Source organism: Aulostomus chinensis, chromosome 3 (assembly GCF_037954235.1).
Source record: "Aulostomus chinensis isolate RoL2024-O1b breed Wild chromosome 3, RoL_Achi_v1.0, whole genome shotgun sequence".
In the NCBI taxonomy this organism is placed as follows: Eukaryota; Metazoa; Chordata; class Actinopteri; order Syngnathiformes; family Aulostomidae; genus Aulostomus; species Aulostomus chinensis.
Window position 1 is genome coordinate 9,463,460 of NC_141322.1, and position 21,763 is coordinate 9,485,222.

A 21,763-nucleotide genomic window follows, 5' to 3' on the forward strand; every position below is an offset into this window, starting at 1 on the left:
ACAAGAGGTTAAATATAGAATGCAATAGATGAGGAGAATGAAAGCGCAAACCTCTCCCTATGTACAAGAAGTTTACCTGAACGCACCATTTGTGTTTGAACGAACAGCGGGCAATCGGCTGCAGCACATTGTTTGTGTTAGCTAATGCTAGCATATCTTAGCTATGTCCTATCTAATAGAGTAATTTTAAATCGTCAAAGTGAGATATTGCACACCATACTGGGATGCTTAATTTAAGTTCGACGGGCTTCGCGGTGACATTTCCAAGTAAGTATGGAGACTGTTGGCAAGGCAACTAACATTGGCTTAATGTGTCCGTGTCACTTTGTAATGTTACATAGTCGTTGGTTTGATCGAGGCTAGATACAGGAACACATGTTGCTACCTTGAATACCACCGTTTGTACATGAAATTGTTCAGCTAATACACATATCCGCCTTCAATCAAGGACGGTTTGCGTTGGATCAAGATGCCTATTCGTGCGTATTGTACCATTTGCTCGGATTTCTTCGATCACTCCAAAGATGTCGCTGCCATTCACTGCGGGCATACGTTCCATTATGATTGGTAAGATCGGTCGGGAAGTCAAATTTTAAATAAAAATTGTATCTTTTTTAAATTGCAAATTGTTCCTTTTCCTGTCAGTCTCCTTCAGTGGTTTCAGTCAGCCCCAACGAAGACATGTCCACAATGTCGAAAACAGGTAAACGAGCTGCTTTCCACTCATCATCATCGAACTTTCATACGCAATGACCCACACAAGCATCCTAAATACCGTCTTGTCGGTGCGTAGGTCAGCACCAGACACATCATCAACAAACTGTTCTTTGACGTCAGCGGTGAAGAGGAGGCTTCAGCAGACCCAGAAACCCTTCAAGTATCAAAACTGCCACACTCCTTTTATACTTTAGTTCAGTATTTACAGATTCTGGGAAGACTCATGACATCATGTGTAATGTTTTCTTGTAATGCTTGCTTCTCCTTAGAATGAACTTGATCAGATGAAGGTCCTTGTAAGTTCCAAAGGTAAAACACATCAGTGTTGCATGAAGATGCTTGATAATAAGGCTCCAAGATGGACTTATCTGTATTTTTCTTCCTCCCAATCAATTTGTTGTTTGGTCCAGAAAATGATATGATTTCCTTACATTTTTCTTTTTTGTCTCAACCAACAGTCCACAGCTGAAAAATATTCAGTGTCACATTATATTGGACAAAGTTACCATAAATATTAACATTTAAGAACACTAATTAAAAATTTTTGGTTGTTATTGTTCATAATTCTTATTATTAATTGTTAAAAATGACTAATGTCTTATTAGATTAAGAAAATAGTTAGTCATTACTTTAATTTGTTGCAACAAGTCAATTAATCAATTATTTCTTGCAGTTCAACTTGATTGTGAAACAGGAGAGCATTTGTTCATTATCTGTCTGGTCAATTTGTAGAGCGAGATTGGCGGGACAGACAAAAGGTGGTGGACGGTTTGAAGGATACGGTGGAGAAGCAGAGGAGAGACCTGGACAGTGTGCGGAAGGAGATTCTAGAGAAGGAGATGCTCTGTTTAGCTCTCAGAGTACGCTATCTCTTCCTTAGTTAAACATGCTGTCTCCAGTTCCCACTGGCTTGAATTCCTTGAAAAGTCTTGAATTTTTATGTTCTATGTTTGAAAAGTACTTGGATCTTGACTAAAGTGCCTGAAATTAAAATTGCATTACTTTCATAGTGAATCTCTGGATCAGTGACACATTTTTAAATATTGTTGTAGTTTGCTTTTATTCCTTTGAGACCCTTAGAGGGTTAATTAGCAGGTCAGTAATGGTAGAAGCTACATATAAATGAAGGTTGGTTTGAACCTGAAGATTGATGAAAGCTTAGCAGTGTCAGATTTTCCAGTCATACATCTGCAATAAACATTGTGTTTTCATCTATAGAAGTTAAAATATGCAAGGATGCTTCAGAAAGTGTAGCAAACGTTTTGTGCTGATATTTTTTACTCAGATTTGGTGCAAAATGTAACCATTTTTGAATGTTTGTGAACTGATGAAAATGATCAAAAATCATCACTCCACAAGCAGCTTTAATGCTGTTTTAGAGATTCTCTGATGCTGAGAAAAATTAATTGAATGGTGACGAATTCAGAAATTTCTTGTCTGATCAGAACTCTGAAGTTTCTTTCTTGTCATCACAACATCAGACGTGGTAGCTTAAATTTCTTATTAGATCAAGAAAATAGTTCTTCCAAAATGGCTAGATATGACTGATACACATATTATTTTACATTTTACCACATAGTTGGATGTATACAAATGCAATATGTGAAATATGTTTATGCAGCTCCAATTATTAGTATGTGACAGTTATTTTAGAGACTAGCTAAAGTTACAGTGTCTTGTTTTTTTCCCCCAATGAGTTACCATGCAGCCTGACAACACAAATGTTTAATTCTGGCTTGACCCTTTTTAATTTCCATTTATTTATTTTAATTCTTACAGAAACAGATGATGTTTCTGGAGACTCAACAAAATGAAGCACAGGTAGCCAAGGCAGAGGCCTGCAGACTCAGGAGCAGAATGAAAACCTATGAACGGTACGTGCTGTCAAACTAGAACCATGTTTTGATTCTCACAATTCTGACCATGCTGCAGGTGTGTCAATATTGTTCTGCTCCTTCTCACTTTCTAATTGTCCTCTAAAACTTGCTATTTGGTTGTCATCCAGCCTGGATATCTTGTTGCAAGGCCAGCAAACCGAGGTAGAATCCATGATCACAGACATGGGAGTCAGTCAGTCTACTGTGGAGCAGCTGTCCATCTACTGCATCTCACTCAAAAAGTAAGACAAAAGCAAAATCCTCCTCATTCATTCCCCTGCTTTCATCAACTGTGCATTTGTCCACTCCTTGTCTTTTTATTTAGAGAATATGACAATTTAAAAGGAAGCCTTAAGTCTTCAAATGACATGTGTGAGAAGCTGAAGCGAGAAATGCTCACTTCAAACAACAAGGTAACATTCACTACTCATGAACATCCATGGGAACTTATCAATAATTATGTGAATTAAATGTTTGCTTGTTGCATGCTTTATTTAGTTACAAAAAGTAACAATGGAGGTGAATCAAACCAAAGAGGACATGAAGTCTCTGCAAAAGGATCTGGCGAGTGCTGATAAAGAGATCAATGTGAGGCCAAACCACCTTGTTAGCATTCAGTGTTGACATCACCAGGTTTGTGACAGCTGCATGTCTATCTTTCCATAGAGTTTGAAGAAGAAGGTGGAGTTTCTCCAGAAGACCCTGAGCACGCCAACGCGGACAAATGAAGCACTCAGTCGGCTTGTCTTTGAAAGGTGTATCACCCTGACCACGTGCTTCGATCTAGTGGTTTAATTTGAGTTACATGAAAACACGTTACTGACAGTATTCTTCTTTTCTTTATGTCAGCCCAGCTCCCATGGAGCTAAAACAGCCGCTGCTCCACCACCCGACAGACGGTGAGGACATTGACCTCAACCTCACCTATGATGTTACAACTCCAGATGATGTGGCCAAGAGACCTTCACATGTCCCATCCAAGAAGATGCGCCTTGACCCTCTCTCGTTAGTTGCCTGTTTCTGTGTTTGTGTTTTACAAATCTGTGTTGTCTTATTTCAATGGATTAAATCAAAACAGTTTAACAAAACGTATTTTTTTCAGGTCATCTGTGTCCAAACACAACGAAAAAGCTTTGTCTGTTAGCAAGGTAAATTGTAATTGTTAAATAAATAAACCAGGCCCATCTGCCATATCTGTCTGTCACTAAATGATTTGTATTTGCCCCTCAGGCTCAGGATGAGGATGGAGCCATGGATCCTTTTTTGAGGAACTCCCTTCTCTTCAGAAAAAAGACATTTGGCAGCATGTTGGACCCTCAGAGGAAGACTGGAGCCGTATGTCCCACACAACCACATCATGTCCTCATATGATTTATAGTAGTTAAATTGAATGAAAACCTTTGTCATTTCAGGTGAAAAGTGGATTTGATGGATTAGGAGGAAGAACCAAATTCTTCCAACCTGTATCCTTTTTTGGAGTTAAGTTGTTTAAGATCTTTTTATTTTTTTAACCGTCCAATTTTGAATGTCTGTCTTAGAACCATCAGATAAAGCATCCTGCTGCTATAGAGACTTAAAGGGGAGGTAGTTTTGGACTTTTGTCCACCAGGGACTTGTACCATAAAACAGGTCAGCATAGCCATTGTATCTTCTGTTTATCCAAGTTTACATACCACTATGATGGCAGGTGGGTGTCGGCTTGTTAAATCATCTGAGTTTCCTGATCATTTTATGAGTGTTCACAGAAAAGTGACTGTTTCTTAACACTGACTATAAATTTTTCCTCTAACAGGAAATTGTCAATTGTTCCCACCACAGAAAATAGGTGTATGTCAGGGATGATCGTGTCTGTTTCTAAAACCTCTAGTACTCCTGTAAAACCCTCCCACAATGCCCCCAAGGTCAATGATCCTCTAAGAATGGTGACAACACATGAATGCAACCTTAAATAAATTATTTATAACATTTTAGGTTTTCAAGATTAATCATGCAAATACTTGTGGAAAATGACCAAGACAAGGGAAAAACAAAATCCCCAGAGTGACCTAAAATGTCATATATCCTTAACCATACCCTCTACTGCAGTCTCCTCTTGCAGAGATTCGCCCGCTGATGAAAGCTAAAAGAAAAAAGGTGACCCGGCCGCCATCCAAGATTGCAACTTGCCTTACTCTAGATGGCTTCCTGGAGTAAAGATTACCAACAGTCCTCCTAAAAGTCAAGTCAGGATGCTGCTTGTGTTGGCAGAGAGAACCAACAGGGCAGCGCTGTGACAGCAGAACTGGTCTTCAACTCAGATGAGAGATTTTTCCTTAAGTCTCTTTATGTTTTGTTATTTTTTTGTGTTGTGTGCGTGCAAAATCCTAGGCAGGTGGTTTCCTGAGGTGAACATTTTTTCGTAAGTGACTGTGTGAGACAAACTGAAACTATGCATTCTTATATCGCTGAGTCACCATCACTGATAGTAAAAGCTATCTTGGTCTTCATACATAAGAGTGAGTTTCCTGTATGTGGATAGGTGATGTAATTTTAGTTGTAAATCTGCTAGCTGTAAATCAACTCAAATAAAACATTTTTTTATCAAGTGTTTTGCGGGAACACATCCATTTGGACTGTGCATTACCAACATTCCACTTAGGTGGACTCTCCAGCAGAGGGCGGTAGAGTGTTTCTCACGAGAATCTGAATCCAACTTTGAGAGGAGAAATGCACTATAAAGGTGTGTTGAGAATGTCATGTGTTATGGAAAATAATCCTCAAGAAAAAACCCTGAGTTGAACATTAAGAATGAGAAGCAGAAATGTTTCCCCAAAAAAATGCAGTTAATTCAGTCAGGGTTTGAAAAACACATGATGTTAAAAAAGAAAAAAGTGCACATGATGCTGACAAGGGTTGTACCCTCAAGCAGACTGCTGCAGGTCATTGACAAACAATATGTGGAAATAGTTTTCCACTGACTCCTGTTCTCAATTACTTGTATCCTGTTGAATGTCCAGTCAATGATGGTACTCATAACTTAAATGCTTTGTTTCATTTGTAACTGCACATTGAATAATTATGTTGTGGGTGGTAATTCAGCCAGTAATTGTAGCTTCTCAGGGGGCCTATTTTAGGAGTGGTCAAGGTGGTACATTCTTAACTTCCTTCCAGTGCAATCAAGTTTTCAGTCACAACACCCCATATGTGAAATAATTCAAAACATTCATGTACACTAAACATGCTGTGCTTTTGGAGCCAATAAACAATATGACCCCAAGGGATTTCACATACACGTACATCTTCCAGGAGGACAAAGGTCATCATTCAAGCTTCAGTATATGTGATTCCTAAAAAGCATTTCCCAGGGAACATAAATCTACAGAAGCCTCCTTGCCAAGTTGAAGTGGATGTAGATGTTGTTACAAAAAGGACAGATGAATCCTGCCAGTCCTTTTAACTTGAACCAAAAAGTTGCTTGATTCCAGAGTTAATTGTGAAGAGGATCCAGGACATCTTTGCCAGTTTCTTAGTTGAAGGGAGGAAAAAAAATGTCCAACCCAAAGTAAATGCTGTTTACTCTTCACTGAACATCAACTAGTTGATGTGATGTTATGTCATTATCATCACTGTGATCTGTCTGGCTCAATCTTAGACTCCCCATTCTGTTTGTCGTTGGACTTTTGGGACAAATGCGTGGACACAGTGGCCGCCTGCACCACTGCTTTGAAGCTGCGCTTTCGCTTCTGGACATTCTGTTCTGGGTGGAAGATAATGACGTAGACCTTAGGGATATAGAGCATGCCCAGGGACACAGTGGCACTCAGGCTCATGGACACCGTCAAGGTGGTGGTCTGGATGAACATCTGCAACGGCAGATCAGACAGATCATTAGAGACACATGCACAGAATTGTGGTTATCAACTGATAACTGATGAGATCAGTCACAGGTGCAAGTTAATACATATATGTAGCTGTGACAGATGTCATCCCAACGCAGAGGAGGCAGTGTTTTTCCCCTGATCAATGATTGATGACCTTCTATATGTAGTCAGGAAGGTAAGAGGGCAGCCTGTATTGAAGGGTACCGACCACTCAGTTGCTCTTCTATGGGTGTCGATTGTAAAAATTTGGTTACAATTTCCTAGTTGATGTATTTTCAACATTTAGCTCATGTTCCTCACATTCAGCTCATTTTCTTTACATTTGAGACAGAAATTTATGTAAAACGTCATGTTATTGTCAAAATATTTTATATGTGAAAAATGAAAGTTAAATCGAAATGTGTTCCCGAGTGTAAAGGTAAATATTAAGAAAATATTCAAATCACCAAGGAAACCACGCCCACTGCAGGAGCCTCAAATAGCTTGACACCGCCTACACCTCTGACTTGCATCATGGGATCAATAATGTTAGTTGAGACGATGTGAAACGAGGTCAAACACAGACATGGCCAGACTACAAATAGGAGAAACTGAACGGGTGGTTATTGTAGGTGTGCGGGCTGCACTCTAAGGTGTAATTCCATCGCACGACACCATTCACGGTAAGTTAAGTTGTTTTCCTGTACAGCATACTGTAGGGCCTACAGTATGCTGTACAGGAAAACAACTTAACTTACCATAAAGAACTTAAAATTAAAACAAGTTACTGTTAATGGTGTGCTGTACCAGTGGAGTTTCACAGCATTTCATCTAAAGTTATTAATCCCATGATGCATGGTCAGGTGTAGGTGGGGTCGTGCTATTAGAGGCCACTGCAGTGGGTGTGGTTTCCTTGGTGATTTGAATATTTTCTAAATATTTAGCTTTACACTCAGTGACACATTTAGATGTACATTTAACTTTTGAATTTAGATTTAACATTTAGAGTTTTTGTTTTTTACATATGAACATATTTTTGATAAATATAACATGTTCTTTTACATTAATTTCTGTTTCAAATATGAGGAAAATGAGCTAAATGTCTAAAATACATCAGCTCGAAAATTGTAACAACATTTTTACATTCGGCACCCCACACTCATCTTCTATTATGAATCCAACAGTTGTAATAGACAAGACTTTTCCAGAGATTGCTTCCAATAAATTATGGACTCATTATTGAAGTGAACTGTACAGGTCATAAATAAAATAATGCATGTGTGCCATGAATAAGGTATATTTGCTCCATCAATAAGTTAGAAATTGTACACTACCCCTGTACAGTCTCCTTTATTGTCTTTGTCAAGCTTTCTTATCACTCCAGCTCACAGACCTCTTCATTTCTGAAAGGAGCTGTGGCAATTTCTGAGCAAAGTGGGTTGTGTTTATGTGTTTAAGGCCCGAGGCAAGTGTGGGTTTCTGAAACACTTCTTTTGTACGTGAGTAGAGACAGTGAGCAGGTACATCAGCACACTCTACATGTGGTCCTACACATGATGGCTGCATAAAACATGTTTTCAGGAGTGCAACAAAAGTTAGCATCTATATTTAGATGCTTTTTTGAGTTATGATTAATTGAATGGGATGGCTGAATCTTGGAGGGGTCCCTCACATTCCCTCACTTCATCTGACCTATTTTCTTTCTCTCCTCCCTTTCTTAATTCCCTTCATTTCCATTTAGAGGAGGTGAAAAGACTTTGAATGCACTGCAGGCTTTAATTGTTTCAACCTGACTGATTCTTAATGCAGCTCTCCATTAGTCAAAGCACATTTCTGTTTTTCTAATATCCCCCCAGCCCTACCGCCATTCTTGTACTTTGAAACAGCAGAAATGGCCCACAAGCTAAATTAAAACTCTGCCATTCAGTACAGTGGGGGCAGGATGTCCTGAGAGTTCAGCAGGAAGCAAATGTGACATGACAGGCAGCAAACTCTTGTTTCACTTTGAACATCTTAGGATTTAATAATGCTCTCAATATAAGTGGGTGGATTACGTAACAAGCCAATTATTATACCAGGTCTCCACTTATAAATGAGACAATAATATAGTAAGAGTTAATGTGAAATTTAAGTGACAGCCTTTACAAATTAATTAATTAATTCATGAATGAATAGATTGTACTTTAAAGATAATAGCAATTGGTAAGTTTAGCCAAAAGAAAAGAACCAAAAATACATGTAAAATTACAAAAATTAATGGAATAAAATTTTTGTGTATGGTTGAGTGTACTCACTTGATTGGCTTTATGTCTATACTTACGTATGCCTACTGCATTCTCAGCACTAGTTGTATTATATGTTGAAGACAAACTTCCTTCAGGACAGTAAAGTTCATCTTAACAGGAGATTAGATGAGAAAACCAGAATAAATAAAAACATTTTACGTTTGTCTTTAAAGCCATTAAATTGATTTTTTTTGTCTCTATTGTCAAGTAAATTAATTGTTTAATTTAAAGAATAACCTTTATATTAAATGTAAAATTATCCAAAAAAATTCTCACATTTGATTTCAACAGCCATTTCAGCTAAAAGCAAAACCAAGCTGTAAAAGTACAATATTATTAGTACAAGAATTATAAGTACAAGAAATATAATATACTGAATTTATAATATTATTTACATTGACAAATTTTATCCTTAAAATGGAAATGAAAAAGGTTCATTGTATTATTTGTTTATAATTAATATCAATATCACATTACTGGCATAAGCCATTTCTAAATATTTATTCTGGTTGTTTTAAACTGTAAACTATTTATACTAGTGGATATGAAATTTGTATATATGATGTATTTACTGTCATTATAGACGCGGTACAAGTATGAGGTAACCAAGTGCACTCAGAGAACTCTGACAAGGTCAAAAGCATGGGGTTCCAAAGTTTTTGAGTAACACAGAGGTGGTTCGAAAGTGGGCCTGTAACAGTCAACAGTAAATATTGGCATTAAAAAATAGAAATTTACTTTGGAAACCAAACCTGAACTGAAAAAGGAAACATTGGGATTTAAACACTTGCACTTGCACTTGGTCTGTGCTGTCAGGTGCTTAAGTATCTAAATGAAGCATAGTCTGGCAGAACCACAGCGGATTGCTATTTTGGGACAACAGAAAATGTCTGCACTGTAAGAAGATGCTAGTCTTTGGTCAGTGGAGTAATATGTGAGGTACAACTTAGGACACATCAGTCAAATAAGCATTGCAATGAAGTTCTGTTGCTGCCTAAACACGTGGAAGCCACCGCCTTCTGCCAGGCATTTTTCAACGTGCGTTTATGCCTACACCTGGCCTATAAGGAAGTCCATTTCTCCAGAGGAGCAGTGTTGACTTATTCCTAGTTGAAATGTGTCCTGGACCAACCTAGGCTTTAATGGGATGGCACAAGGTACTCTGATTGGGGTACACTACTGTTTTCACTCTGATTTCACACCCTTTCGCAACATAATCACCTCAATGGGACCTTAAACATGTGCATTAACTTCTAGTCCTTACTGTCAAACCCTATGCTCTTTCTTGCTCTTTTTTTCAGAGCCAGTGCTTTTCATCTTTATATTATATAAATTACTTTTTTTTTATTTGAGCTCCCCTGTTTAGTATATTCTCCTCCATGAACCATCACCTTATTGTAGTGGAGGAGTTATGCTGTCAGGGGCATTTTGCCCTTGGTAGGGTCACCCAAGGCAGACTGGTCCTAGATGAAGGTTCAATCAAAGAACAGTTCAACAGACCCTTCATGGAAATTAGTCCAAGGAGTTTGTGTACCCAGCCTGGAGGGGCCCCGCTCTGGAGACAGGCCTGGGGTAGGGGACCGATGGTTAGTGCCTGGTGGCCCGGCCTTAGTCCATGGGGCCCAGCCGGGCCCAGCCCAAAAGGGATACATGGACTCGTCCTCCCGTGAACCCACCACCCGTAGGAGGAACCGGAAGGGTCCGGTGCAATGTGGTTTGGGCAGCAGTTCAAGGCGGGGGCCTTGGCTGTGTGATCTCCAGGCACGGAAGCTGTCTTTTGGGACATGGAATGTTACCTCTCTGGTGGGGAAGGAGCTAGAGCTGATGGAAGAGGTTGAGCATCACCGGCTAGATATAGTCAGCCTCACCTCAACACATAGCTCCAGGTCCGGAACCCAAGTCCTTGAGAGGAGTTGGACTCTCTCCTTTGCTGGAGTTGCTCTGGGTGAGAGGCGGAGGACCAGGGTGGGCTTTTTGATAGCCCCCAACCACTCTGCCTGTACATTGGGGTTTACCCCTGCGCCTTTGGGTTGGGGAATGGTCCCTGACTGTTGTCTGGCTTATGCGTCAAACTGCAGCTCAGAATACCCACTCTTTTTGGAGTCTTTGGGAAGGGTGCTGGATGGTGCCCCGACTGGGGACTCCAATGTCCTACTCAGGGACTTCAACGCTCATGTGGGCAATGATAGTATGACCTGGAGGGACATGATTGGGAGGAACAGCAGGCCGACCTGAAGTCGAGTGGTGTGCAGTGATTGGACTTCTGTGCAAGTCGAGGTTTGTCCATAACTAACACCATGTTCAAACATAAGGATGCCCAGCTGTGCACGTGGCACCAGGACATCCTAGGTCGTAGGTCTATGATCGATTTTATCAATTATGATCGATATAGTTGTTTCATCTGACCTGCAACAGCATGTTCTGGACACTCGGGTGAAGAGAGGAGCTGAGCTGTCAACTGATCACCATCTGGTGGTAAATTGGATCAGGTGGCAGGGGAAGATGCCACGCAGACGAGTAGTGAGGGTGTGCTGGGATGCCTGGCGGAAGAACCTGTCAGAATGATCTTCAACTCCCACCTCCAGAAGAGCTTTGACCACATCCTGGGGGCAGTGGTGGACATTGAGTCCGAATAGGCCATGTTCTGCTCTGCCGTTGTCGAGGCGACTATTATGAGCTATGGCCGTAAGGCTGCTGGGGCCGGTCGCGGCGGTTATCCTCTAACCAGTTGGTGGACACCAGAGGTGAGGGGAGCCGTCAGGCTGAAGAAGGAGGCTTACAGGGCATGGCTGGCCTGTGGGTCTCCAGAGGCAGCCGACCGGTACCGACAGGCCAAACAGTGTGCAGCCATGGCAGTTGCCAAGGCGAAAACTCGGGTGTGGGAGGAGTTCGGTGAGGCCATGGAGAATGACTATCAGTCGGCTCCAAAAAGGTTCTGGCAAACCATCCGTCACCTCGGGGGGGGAGGCAGCAACTTGCCCACACAGTTTACAGTGGGGACGGGAGGCTGCTGACGTCAACTGGGGAGATAATTGGGCAGTGGAAGGAATACTTTGAGGAACTCCTCAATCCCACCAACATGTATTCCATGGAGGGCCATTCAGTCTTTCTACCAGAGGAGTGAGAGTCTGGTCCGCGTTGCCGGCAGTAAGTCGGACTTGTGTCCAGTGAGGGTTGGACTCCGCCAAGGCTGCCCTTTGTCACCGGTTCTGTTCATAACCTTTATAGACAGAATTTCTAGGCGCAGCCGGCGGGTGGAGGGGGTCGAATTTGTTGGCGGGAGGATGTCATCTCTGCTTTTTGCAGATGATGTGGTCCTCTTAGCTCCATCAACCTACGACTTCCAGTTCTTGCTGGGACAGTTCGCAGCCAAATGTGAAGCGGCTAAGATGAGAATCAGCACCTCCAAGTCTGAAGCCATGGCCCTCAGCTACAAAAGGGTGGTATGCCCACTCCGGGACGAGGGGGAGGTCCTGCCTCAGGTGGAAGAGTATAAGTATCTAGGGGTCTTGTTCATGCGTGAGGGTAGGATAGAGCGGTAGATTGACAGGAGGATTGGGGCAGCATCCGCAGTGATGCTGGTGCCAAACCAGTCCGTTGTGGTGAAGAGGGAGCTTAGCCAAAAGGTGAGGCTCTCGATTTACCAGTCAATCTATGTTCGAACTCCCACCTATGGTCATAAGCTTTGGGTAATGACTGAAAGAACGAGATCGCGAATACAAGCGGCCAGAATGAGTTGCCTCCGCTGGGTGGCTAGGCTCTCCCTTAGAGATAGGGTGAGAAGCTCAGTCATTAAGGAGGTGCTCAGAGTAGAGCCGCTGCTCCTCCATGTCGGCAGGAGTCAGTTGAAGTGGTTCGGGCATCTGGTGAGGATGCCTCCTGGACACCTCCCTCGGGTGGTGTTCCAGGCATGCCCAACTGGGAGGAGGCCTCGTGGTCAGCTTCCTTGCTGAGGCTGCTGCCCCCACAACCCGGACCAATCGCATAATCGGAGGACGAAAACGACGACGTTTCATGTATTGGTTTAAACCTAAAAATTCACTGTCATAGCCCCACAGAAAGCATAAATTCTGATGGTAAAGATAATGCATCACATTTGCAGTTTAATAGATGTTAGTCAGTTGTAAAATCAGACCATTTTAATGTGTAATTAATGGCTAAATTTATGAACATTTTCAAACTCTCTGATGTCCTTCAATCCCAGATGTGTCCTTGACAATACCTTCTCTGTTGACTGTGCAGTGCCAAAGAAGATGGGTACAAAAGCCAGCCAGATGATGCAGGTGGTATACATGGTGAAGCCGATGGGCTTGGCCTCGTTGAAGGTCTCAGGAACACCTCTGCTCTTGATGGCATACACCGTGCAGGTGATCATCAGAATGAGACTATAGCTCAGACACAAGATGAGGGACAAATCGGACATGTCACACTTGAGAACTCCTCGGGCAAACTCAGGGTTTGGAGGCTTCTGCTCTTCATAGTCTATGATGGTGTGGGGGGGCATTACTCCAAACCAGATGAACACCCCGAGCAGCTGTGAAGAGGAAGTGTCATTAACACAACAAAGTGACCTGACAAAGATAATGAAGTACATGCACGCTTACCTGCACTGAGATGAGAATGAAGGTGATAATCAGCTGAGAGGTGGGACTGATGAACTTGGGAGGTGTGACTGACTTCTTGCCCTGTTCAAAGATGCGGTAGATTCTGTTCGTCTTGGTCAGCATGGCAGCGTAGCTGATGCACATGCCAAGCCCAAGAAACAGCCTGCGAAATGCGCACACAGGCACACTGGGCTCTGCAATCATAAGGAAGGTGATGAGGTAGATGAGGAAGATGCCTGTAAGCAGCACATAGCTCAGCTCTCTGCCGGATGCCCGGACGATAGGGGTGTCATTGAAGCGAATGAAGGTGACGATGACTCCTGTGGTGGCAAGGATGCCCAGGATTGCCAGGAAGACAGGGATGATGGCCCAGGGAGAGCTCCACTCCAGCTTGATTATGGGTGTGGGCCGGCAACCAGTACGGTTCTTCAAGGGTCTCATGTCGAAGGGGCACATGTCACAACTGAACTCGTCCAGCAGGAACTGGTAGCCGTCGCAGAGCTCACAGTGCCAGCAGCAGGGAACACCCTTCACCATCTTTTTTCTCTCACCTGGCTCACAGGGAAAACTGCACACCGACTCTGGGATCTTGCGGTCACCACCTGACCACTGCATCTCCTCTGGCTGGGATGGAAACATAAACACCATCATTGTGTAGGTATCTTACCCTAGCATAGAGACTGAGGAGAGAACAGCTAGATTGATCCTTGCAAGAATATACACAAGAAAATAAAAGTTCTGCACTATTATAACTACAATACTGTTGTTTTTGTACGTACAAACATGTATAAATCAACTTTTACATCAGTGAATTTCAGAAATGCAGAAGGTTTATTACCTTTAATGAGAGATAGGCTAAATGTTCTGCCCTTTGTTGTCTTTATGTAAAAAATACTTAAATTACACCGTACCTTCACTTGTGAGTTCTGAAATTATTTGTGTCTTAAAAACAGCAGCTGCTATCAGGTGGATGAACAACATGATGACTTTATCATGCCACACCAAGCAAACACTAAGTGCAAATGTGGTAGCGTCAAGGTTGGTCAGTGGTATAGTTTGCATAATGTTAGCTTTGAACTATTAGCGCTTGCGTTTATACCCAAAAAAAATATTGTGTTAAATTGTTAAAATTACTGAACAGACACATAAGTCTTATAAGATTTTGTTTGCCAGAGAGTTTATTTTCTGAAATAATCCAAAATCCTATTTAAAAAGCCCAATAGGTTTCGGTCAAGGGACCAACAGTAATGCTAATTTAGGAGTTGGCCTACAAATATTCTTGATCTCTGAAGCACTGCATAGTATATAGTAGGTGGCTCAATCTGACAAAGCAATTGTATATAAACTGTAGATTGTGGAGTCAAACCCTGATGGCCATTAGAAAGCAGGTTCACAGCACCTCTGCATAGACATGACTTTTCTGACCCATAAGCTGCAGTCGATTAGCCATATTCATGAAGCATGGTTGGCTTACAGACCTTCTGTAAAAATTACTATGCTTCTTCCACAGACAAGTTTTTACATTATGCATCTCATGCATCATCAAAACGAAATGCTTACATTGAGCCGGAGGTGGTTTGTCCATTGACCTATAACCTTGTAGCCAGGATTGCTGACATTCGACAGTTGGTATTGGAAGATGTCATAACGGCCAGGAGCATCCCCATTCTCATTGAACATCACTCCAGTTCCTGCACTGCCTGTTTGAATGAAATTGAGTTTTAATGAGTTCTGTGTGCTGTCAAAACAGTAAAAACAAATGGGAAATACAACTTGTTCAAGCAGGCGGCACGGTGGTGCTGTGGATAGCACTGTCGCCTCACAGCAAAAGGTTCCAGGTTTGAGTCCCGGCTCAGGCATGGGATCTTTCTGTGTGGAGTTTGCATGTTCTCCCTGTGCCTGCGTGGGTTCTCTCCGGGTACTCTGGCTTCTTCTCACCGTCCAAAGACATTCAATTGGGGACTAGGCTAATTACTACGACTACTCTGAATTGACCGTAGGTATGGCTGTGAGTGTGAATGGTTATCTGTCTATATTCTACAATTCTATAATTTCATTTAGCAGACGCTTTTGTCCAAAGCGACGTACAACACAAGCAAGAATTTAGACCTAATTAAGGAAAAGTCCATAGGAAGCGCAAAAGTGCTTCAGTTGTGATTTGGTCACAGGTACTGCCATCTAGTGGCAGAAGAAGTGTTGGCCCTGCAATGGACTGGTGACCTGTCCAGGGTGAAACCCGCCTCTCACCCGTAGCTGCTGGGATGCCCCCCCCTCCCCCACCCACAACCCTTAATAGAATAAATGGAAGAAAATTGATGGATGGATGGATGGATGGATGGATGGATGGAACTTGTCTAAGCAGCACCAACAACACACTGAATCAAGCTAGCATTCCTCTGCAGTAATATGAAAGCTCTATAGCAAAGGTTTTCCTGTATGGTCTTTCAGTGCACTCTGCTTGGTTGCCCTAATGTGATTGAATGTTCCTTTCAGGTGGTCCCTGTAGCCACTCAATCAGAAAAATCTTCCATACAAGCCAAGGTCATCCAGTAAGAGGAAAGCAATAAATAGGATGCTTTCACAGAACTTTTTTTCCCTTCCTCCAAACTGTGACATTTTTTTATGAAAGACGCAGATGAAAAGCAAGAGCCTTGTGTATAGGGGAAGAGCGAGGAGGCAGCCCTAGGGAGGAGATGCGCTTTGAAGAAATGTGTTGTGTTCTTTGCCTAGATACATTAGCAGGCACATCTCAAGGCTTCCATCTTCAAGCTGACCTCAGCTGTTTTTCAAATGTAATCTTTTCAAACCAACTGCAGTGGTAGACAGCTGGTCAGGAAAAGCAAGGTTTTACCATCAGTAAGATATTTTCAATGGAAGTCATCACACTTTAATAAGATGAGTAAGAAAAAGACAATACCAAATGGTAACCTCACCATTGAAGTTGACAGAGCGAATGTACTGGAGAAGCATCCTTCCCTCCACAGGGTCCATCTTCTCACAGACCCCCATAGAGCCAGGGCATAGGTCCATGTGCATGCTGTGTAAGGCATGGGCCATAGCATACACAGCATCAATCACAAACTGCACTTTGCCCTCCTGCTCGTATTGCGAGTCTCGACTGATTCTTTCCTCTCCTGGCAGAAGACAAAAGCATATGCAATACTGAGGAGACAAACCTTCTTACTGAGACAAAACTGTACATGGTCAAATTTGAATTACCTGTACATTTTCTTCTACCGAGTTCATATTTGATGCCAGGCCGAGTTAGTTTGCACTTGAAATCATCTTCCCAGAACTCTGCAAACCAGATGTTTCTTCTGTTGTTTTCCAAAGATCTTGATGTGAAATACTGGTCAAATCCTGCATCATTTCACAAAAAATATCACGAAAATGTCAAGAATCCTCTGACTGATAAGTTAATGTGTCAAGAGTCAAAGAAATCAGAGAAAAGAGTCAAATTTTTATACGATGAATGATGGTAACAGTAATGGCTCTGTTCTTATTTACTCAACACAAGCTGTGAAGCGCCAGATATTGACAAAAGACATTAATTTCCTGTATTTGTTGCTTTAAAGTTATACTCATCTATCAACATCATGTCTCTGGCTGTTTCAGCTGCTGTGATTTGTTGGGGTTAGATTTCATATTTTCACATGGCTCACCGTCAATAGAGGCTCTTTTGGGAAGGATGGTGACTGCACCCTCAGCTACCTCCTCCTGGTCCTGAATGGGGGAGTTTTTGGCCCCCCAGCTGTCAGAACCAACGAACAGGAAGTGGCCAGTCAAGTTGGCTTTTTTGGCAGCTTGCAAAACTCGCCTGGAAGGAAACAAATTGCATAGTTTCAACACAGAGCTAAAGGTAAACAGTGGTTATAAGACCGTTGGATAAAGTACATTCAAATACAACACTGAATATAATATCATCTCAGCTCACTTGATGTCGTCCTCATTGGCAAATATGATGACCCCACGGGCATTCGAGGTTTCCATCAGCCTCTTGATGATCTTTTCAAACTCTCCTGGTCTGGGCTCTCTGGGAATCTTTATGGACTGGGCAATACACAGCCCCCCTGTGTCACACAAACATCCTTTATGTTATCTGCCTCAAGAATTACAAAAATGATTAGGTAGCTTGGTGATATCACAGAAACCTAATTTTGTTTGACTTTAGGAAGCAGCACTCTTAAAAACATCAACACTGGCTCAATTTAAAAAGATTACAGTAACAATTTGCATGGATCTTTTTAGGTTTGTTTAGTTTAAGCTTGTGCTTAAAGTAATATTCAAGAAAAACTGAGGACATCAACAGTGGACAAAGTTATATTTCGACCCGTTGATTGATTTTTAACAGTTCATGGTGTCATCAATGTACATATAATTAGGGTTGTCAAAAGTATCGATACTCAGATGTTATTTGATACAAAAAATTAGTATTATAAAATTCTAATTTGCAAAAGTATCGATACCAGCTGCGTAGTCTTCGCCTGCAGTTGACACAGCTTCACTCAGCACCGCTGCACACACAAACTACCTCTTGCCTCCTCCCCTTACTAAAAGCTCAGCATGTGTAGGACAGCTGGCGAAACATGGTGAGTGCTGCCGCTGGACCTTCGCCACCACTTTTCGTCGACAATGTCAAAAGCGCAGTATAAAAGTATTTTGCACATGAGGCAAACAGTCAGGGGGAAGTCATAGAGATCAACAGGCCTGTTTGCAAGCACTGCTACAAGACAGTGGCGACAAAGTCAAGTAGCACTAGCAACTTGACAAAACACCTGAAAGACAGACACCCCACTCTTAACACCGAATTGCGAGAGGTCAATAAAACTCTCGTTTCAGCAACAGTGAAGTATTAAGCATTTTTTATGATCAGCGCTCTCAAGTTTGCGCTCTCTGTGGCGTGAGCTGTAAGAAAGGAGGAGTTCGATAATAGATGTGTTGTATGGTTGTAGGCTATTCATCGATGGCTACTTTTCCTAGCATCAGCTAGGGTTCATGCTATACACCTACATATACTTCACCATAGCCAAACGTGATATTTAAGGGTGACAAACACATAGTTATGCATCTGAAGTGGCTGAAATTCGTGTGCCACACAGAGAACGTAGGACTAGAAAACCCTGTATTGTGTTAATTGCGGACAGGTGCATACGTCAGCCGCTTCATTAACAGATGTGTTGTAATAGATGTTATTTGTGTGTTATTTATTGTTTGTATTTTTAGACGTTATGTAAAAACATTTTAATGCCTATTATTTTGTCATTTTGTCCCCATGGTATTGAAAATGTTATCAAGTCGGGGTTTTTTTTATTCCTTGGAATTGGTATGCATCCATCCATCCATCCGTCCATTTTCTACCGCTTATCCTGTTAAGGGTTGCTGGGGGGGAGCTGGAGCCTATCCCAGCAGACTTTGGGCAAGAGGCGGGGTTCACCCTGTACTTGTTGCCACTCTATCGCAGGACCAACACATATAGACAGACAATAGAAACTTCTTGCTGTGAGGCGACAGTTCTAACCACTGCACCACCGTGCTATCCTCTTGGTATTTGTATCGAATATTGGACTTCTAGTATTGTGACAACCCTACTTATAATACAGGATGTGGAGATGAATGTTTCTGCCCTGTATCATGGTACTGCATCTGATTGCTGCTGAAACACAGAACAAATATTTTCTACATCAAGGTGGGTTTAAAGAAAATTGTTGTAAATTAGTATTTACACACAATGATACGTGAATAAGAAATATCCTCAGCTTGTCAATGTATACTGTTTCAGTAAATATGAAATAAACCATAAATAATAAACAGTCAAGGTATCCTCAGATTATTATTGCACATAGTCTGGAGAGTAGCGTTGTAGTCCAGACCAGAGTGAACCAAGACTTTTAGAGGTCAAAACCTAGACCAAGGCAGGGAAAGACTGAGACAAGGTCATAGTTCTGTTGCGTTGTAGTTTTATAGCCTATGGAATGCTTTTTTGTTGGAGGTGTTGGGTTTTTGCTTTTGTTTTTTTGAAAATGAAATATTTATATTTTGCGTATCCAAATATAATTACTGATAAATTACCTGACATTTTCCTCTCAGATTTTTCCACTGACAGTTGAAGTGATAGGGGGTGAGGAAGGTTGAAGGGGGAGCAGCCATTAACAGCAAAGATTCTAGTTGTGTTCAAAAGTAACTAGTCAAGATAATGGTTGCATTTGGAGCATTTCTATATCCAGACAAATAAGGCAAATGCAATACTGCCACAGTTGTGGTCTTGACATAAAATCTCAAGTGCACTAGGACAAGAATGACTTAAAATGAGTTGAGTCTGAGTTAAGACCAAGACAATTAAAAAGTGGTCTTGGGACCGGGCTCAAATACCCCCAACTCTAATGGAGAGCAAGAAAAGGTTTGTTCCCTTTCATCTTGAAATTTGATCATATTTAACCGGTGGTTTAAAAGAGGGTGAATTGCCTTGTAATTTATTGTATGGGAGCCATGTTGACATAGACCTAAGTGCTACGTGCAATCAAGCATAGAGATATCTATGTATGATTGTTATGCTGAGGCGGCACGGTGGTGCTGTGGTTAGCACTGTTGCCTCACAGCAAAAAGGTTCCGGGTTTGAGTCCCGGCTTGGACATGAGATTTTTCTGTGTGGAGTCTCCATGTTCACCTTGTGCCTGTGTGGGTTCTCTCCGGGTACTCCAGCTTTGTCCCACAGTCCAAAGACATGCAAATGGGGATGAGGTTAATTGAATACTCTAAATTGACCACAGGCGTGGATGTGAGCGTGCATGGTTGTTTGTCTATATATGTTCGCCCTGTGATGGACTGGCGACCTGTCCAGGGTGTACCCCGCCTCTCGCCCGAAAGCTGCTGGGATTTGCTCCACCCTTTCAGAGATCCTTAACAAGATAAGTGGAAGAAAATGGATGGATTATATGCCTTCATGAGCTCTGGGCTAGAGACATTATTTTTTCAGGTTGTCTGTCTGTCTGTCCTATTCCTGATAATGCAATATGTCAGCAACACCTTGGGGGAATACCTTTAAATAACCATTGGGACTTGAGGATGACCTGAAACCATTTCAAGGGAGCAGATCAAAGATCAAGCAAATTCACCTCACATTTACACAATATTGCAGGAATCTCTTGGGGGAATTTCTTCAAATTGAGCTGAACTGAACTGAGAAGCTTTAGAAAGTTAAGGTCACTGTCACAGGTACACTTTGCAGAGGCATACAACTGAAGTGCTATATTTCTAGTAGTTATAGGACATATGAACCCTAGAAACAGTTTTTGAACTTGTGACTTCTACCCTGTAAGAGCTTGTAAATTATGTAGTAAGTTATTATTGTTGCAACCAGATATAGTACCTGCTTCTCTGGAGATCTGGAGGAAAGCATCTACGCCACTCTCGCCATAGTTGCCCTCAGATGCCAGCGTGGAGACATAGTTCCAGCCCATGGCTTTGACAATGTCCACCATGGCCTGGGCCTGGTAGGAGTCAGGAGGCACCACACGGGAGAAGAACTCATATCGGCTGTTGTCACTCAGCTCGGGGGCAGTGGAGGCATAGCTGATCTGGGGGATCTGAGACACATGATTAGGTCAGTGGTGACGAAAGTGTCGAGTCAAGAGGAAAAAATGGGGAGCACTGATATCAAGTTGAAGTTAAAAAGAAACAAGAAGCAGTGAAACATAACAGAATGAAGCACTGCTTACTGACAGACCACTTTCTCAGTGGTGGCGCCACAGGACATTCACATCCCAAAACTAGACGATCACAGACAGTTTATCACATGTTCTCAGTAATTCTCAGAAATGAGAGCTGTCGAGAGCTGGGTTGTGCTGAGGATGTAGCCAACGTCATAGTGAAATACAGATGGTTTGACCCGCAGCTGTAAAACCATTTGTTTGGGGGGAAAATGGATGAGAAGATTAATTTACTGGTGTGCTACTTCTTTAATGACACAATTTATATCGGCAATTTCAACTCTGACCCTACTAATGCCAGTCCCCGTGTGTAGCTTAATGTTGGGCCCTCTGGAGTGATGAGGAGAGAAAGGTAGACACAAGGGGTAGTGAAGGGAGAAGGAGAGAGGAGCGAGAGAACCATTTCACAGATTATCTGGAAGGATTATAGGGGTTTTAGTCAAATTACGTTAAGCACAGAGGGAGAGACAGAGATCAAGAGACTAGAAAAAGGTTGTCATTTCTCAGCTGTAAGCCATACAATATATTTAATTCTGATGGCTGCATGCAGTTACCATTTGCTGCTCTATGTTAACCCCACAAAGCTTAGACGTCACAGACCGCTTCAGCCAGGGTTGAACTTTCTCTGTATCAAAACTCTTACATTGCTGTTCATTGCAGCATCCTCTTTAGTCATGGGGGCCAATCTACTCAATTAATCAGCAATGTCAGTAGCCTAGCACTATTTTTGTATGT

At 42.0% G+C, this 21,763-nt stretch overlaps 2 protein-coding genes across 3 annotated transcripts in view; one reads left to right on the forward strand and one right to left on the reverse strand.

The window, feature by feature from the left end:
• The first annotated feature begins 14 nt into the window (after nt 1-14).
• Nucleotides 15-5,499, forward strand: traip (TRAF-interacting protein). Its single transcript, XM_086198504.1, has 16 exons — nt 15-267; nt 449-567; nt 646-703; nt 794-877; nt 987-1,026; nt 1,450-1,577; nt 2,497-2,591; nt 2,723-2,836; nt 2,920-3,007; nt 3,093-3,182; nt 3,261-3,349; nt 3,444-3,599; nt 3,697-3,742; nt 3,825-3,929; nt 4,007-4,057; nt 4,680-5,499. The coding sequence occupies exons 2-16, from the start codon at nt 470-472 to the stop codon at nt 4,785-4,787; spliced, it is 1,350 nt and encodes a 449-aa protein (XP_086054630.1). The 5' UTR covers nt 15-267; nt 449-469; the 3' UTR covers nt 4,788-5,499.
• Nucleotides 2,358-21,763, reverse strand: part of grm6b (glutamate receptor, metabotropic 6b) — a 25,591-nt gene continuing 6,185 nt past the window's right edge. For both annotated transcript variants that reach the window (XM_086198495.1, XM_086198494.1), the window contains exons 3-11: nt 20,689-20,905; nt 17,257-17,392; nt 16,985-17,139; nt 16,542-16,682; nt 16,256-16,456; nt 14,883-15,022; nt 13,323-13,946; nt 12,941-13,252; nt 2,358-6,436 (exon numbers count right to left, since the gene is read on the reverse strand). In XM_086198495.1, coding sequence (XP_086054621.1) covers nt 6,197-6,436; nt 12,941-13,252; nt 13,323-13,946; nt 14,883-15,022; nt 16,256-16,456; nt 16,542-16,682; nt 16,985-17,139; nt 17,257-17,392; nt 20,689-20,905 — 2,166 coding nt within the window. In that variant the 3' untranslated portion in view covers nt 2,358-6,196. The remainder of the gene's footprint in view (nt 6,437-12,940; nt 13,253-13,322; nt 13,947-14,882; nt 15,023-16,255; nt 16,457-16,541; nt 16,683-16,984; nt 17,140-17,256; nt 17,393-20,688; nt 20,906-21,763) is intronic.

Excerpts from the sequence above, each read along its gene's own strand:
- traip (XM_086198504.1), top strand. The coding sequence starts at position 470 with ATGCCTATTCGTGCGTATTGTACCATTTGCTCGGATTTCTTCGATCAC. Across the intron at positions 878-986 it reads CAGACCCAGAAACCCTTCAA|AATGAACTTGATCAGATGAA; the intron begins GTATCAAAACTG and ends GCTTCTCCTTAG. Across the intron at positions 1,027-1,449 it reads GGTCCTTGTAAGTTCCAAAG|AGCGAGATTGGCGGGACAGA; the intron begins GTAAAACACATC and ends GTCAATTTGTAG.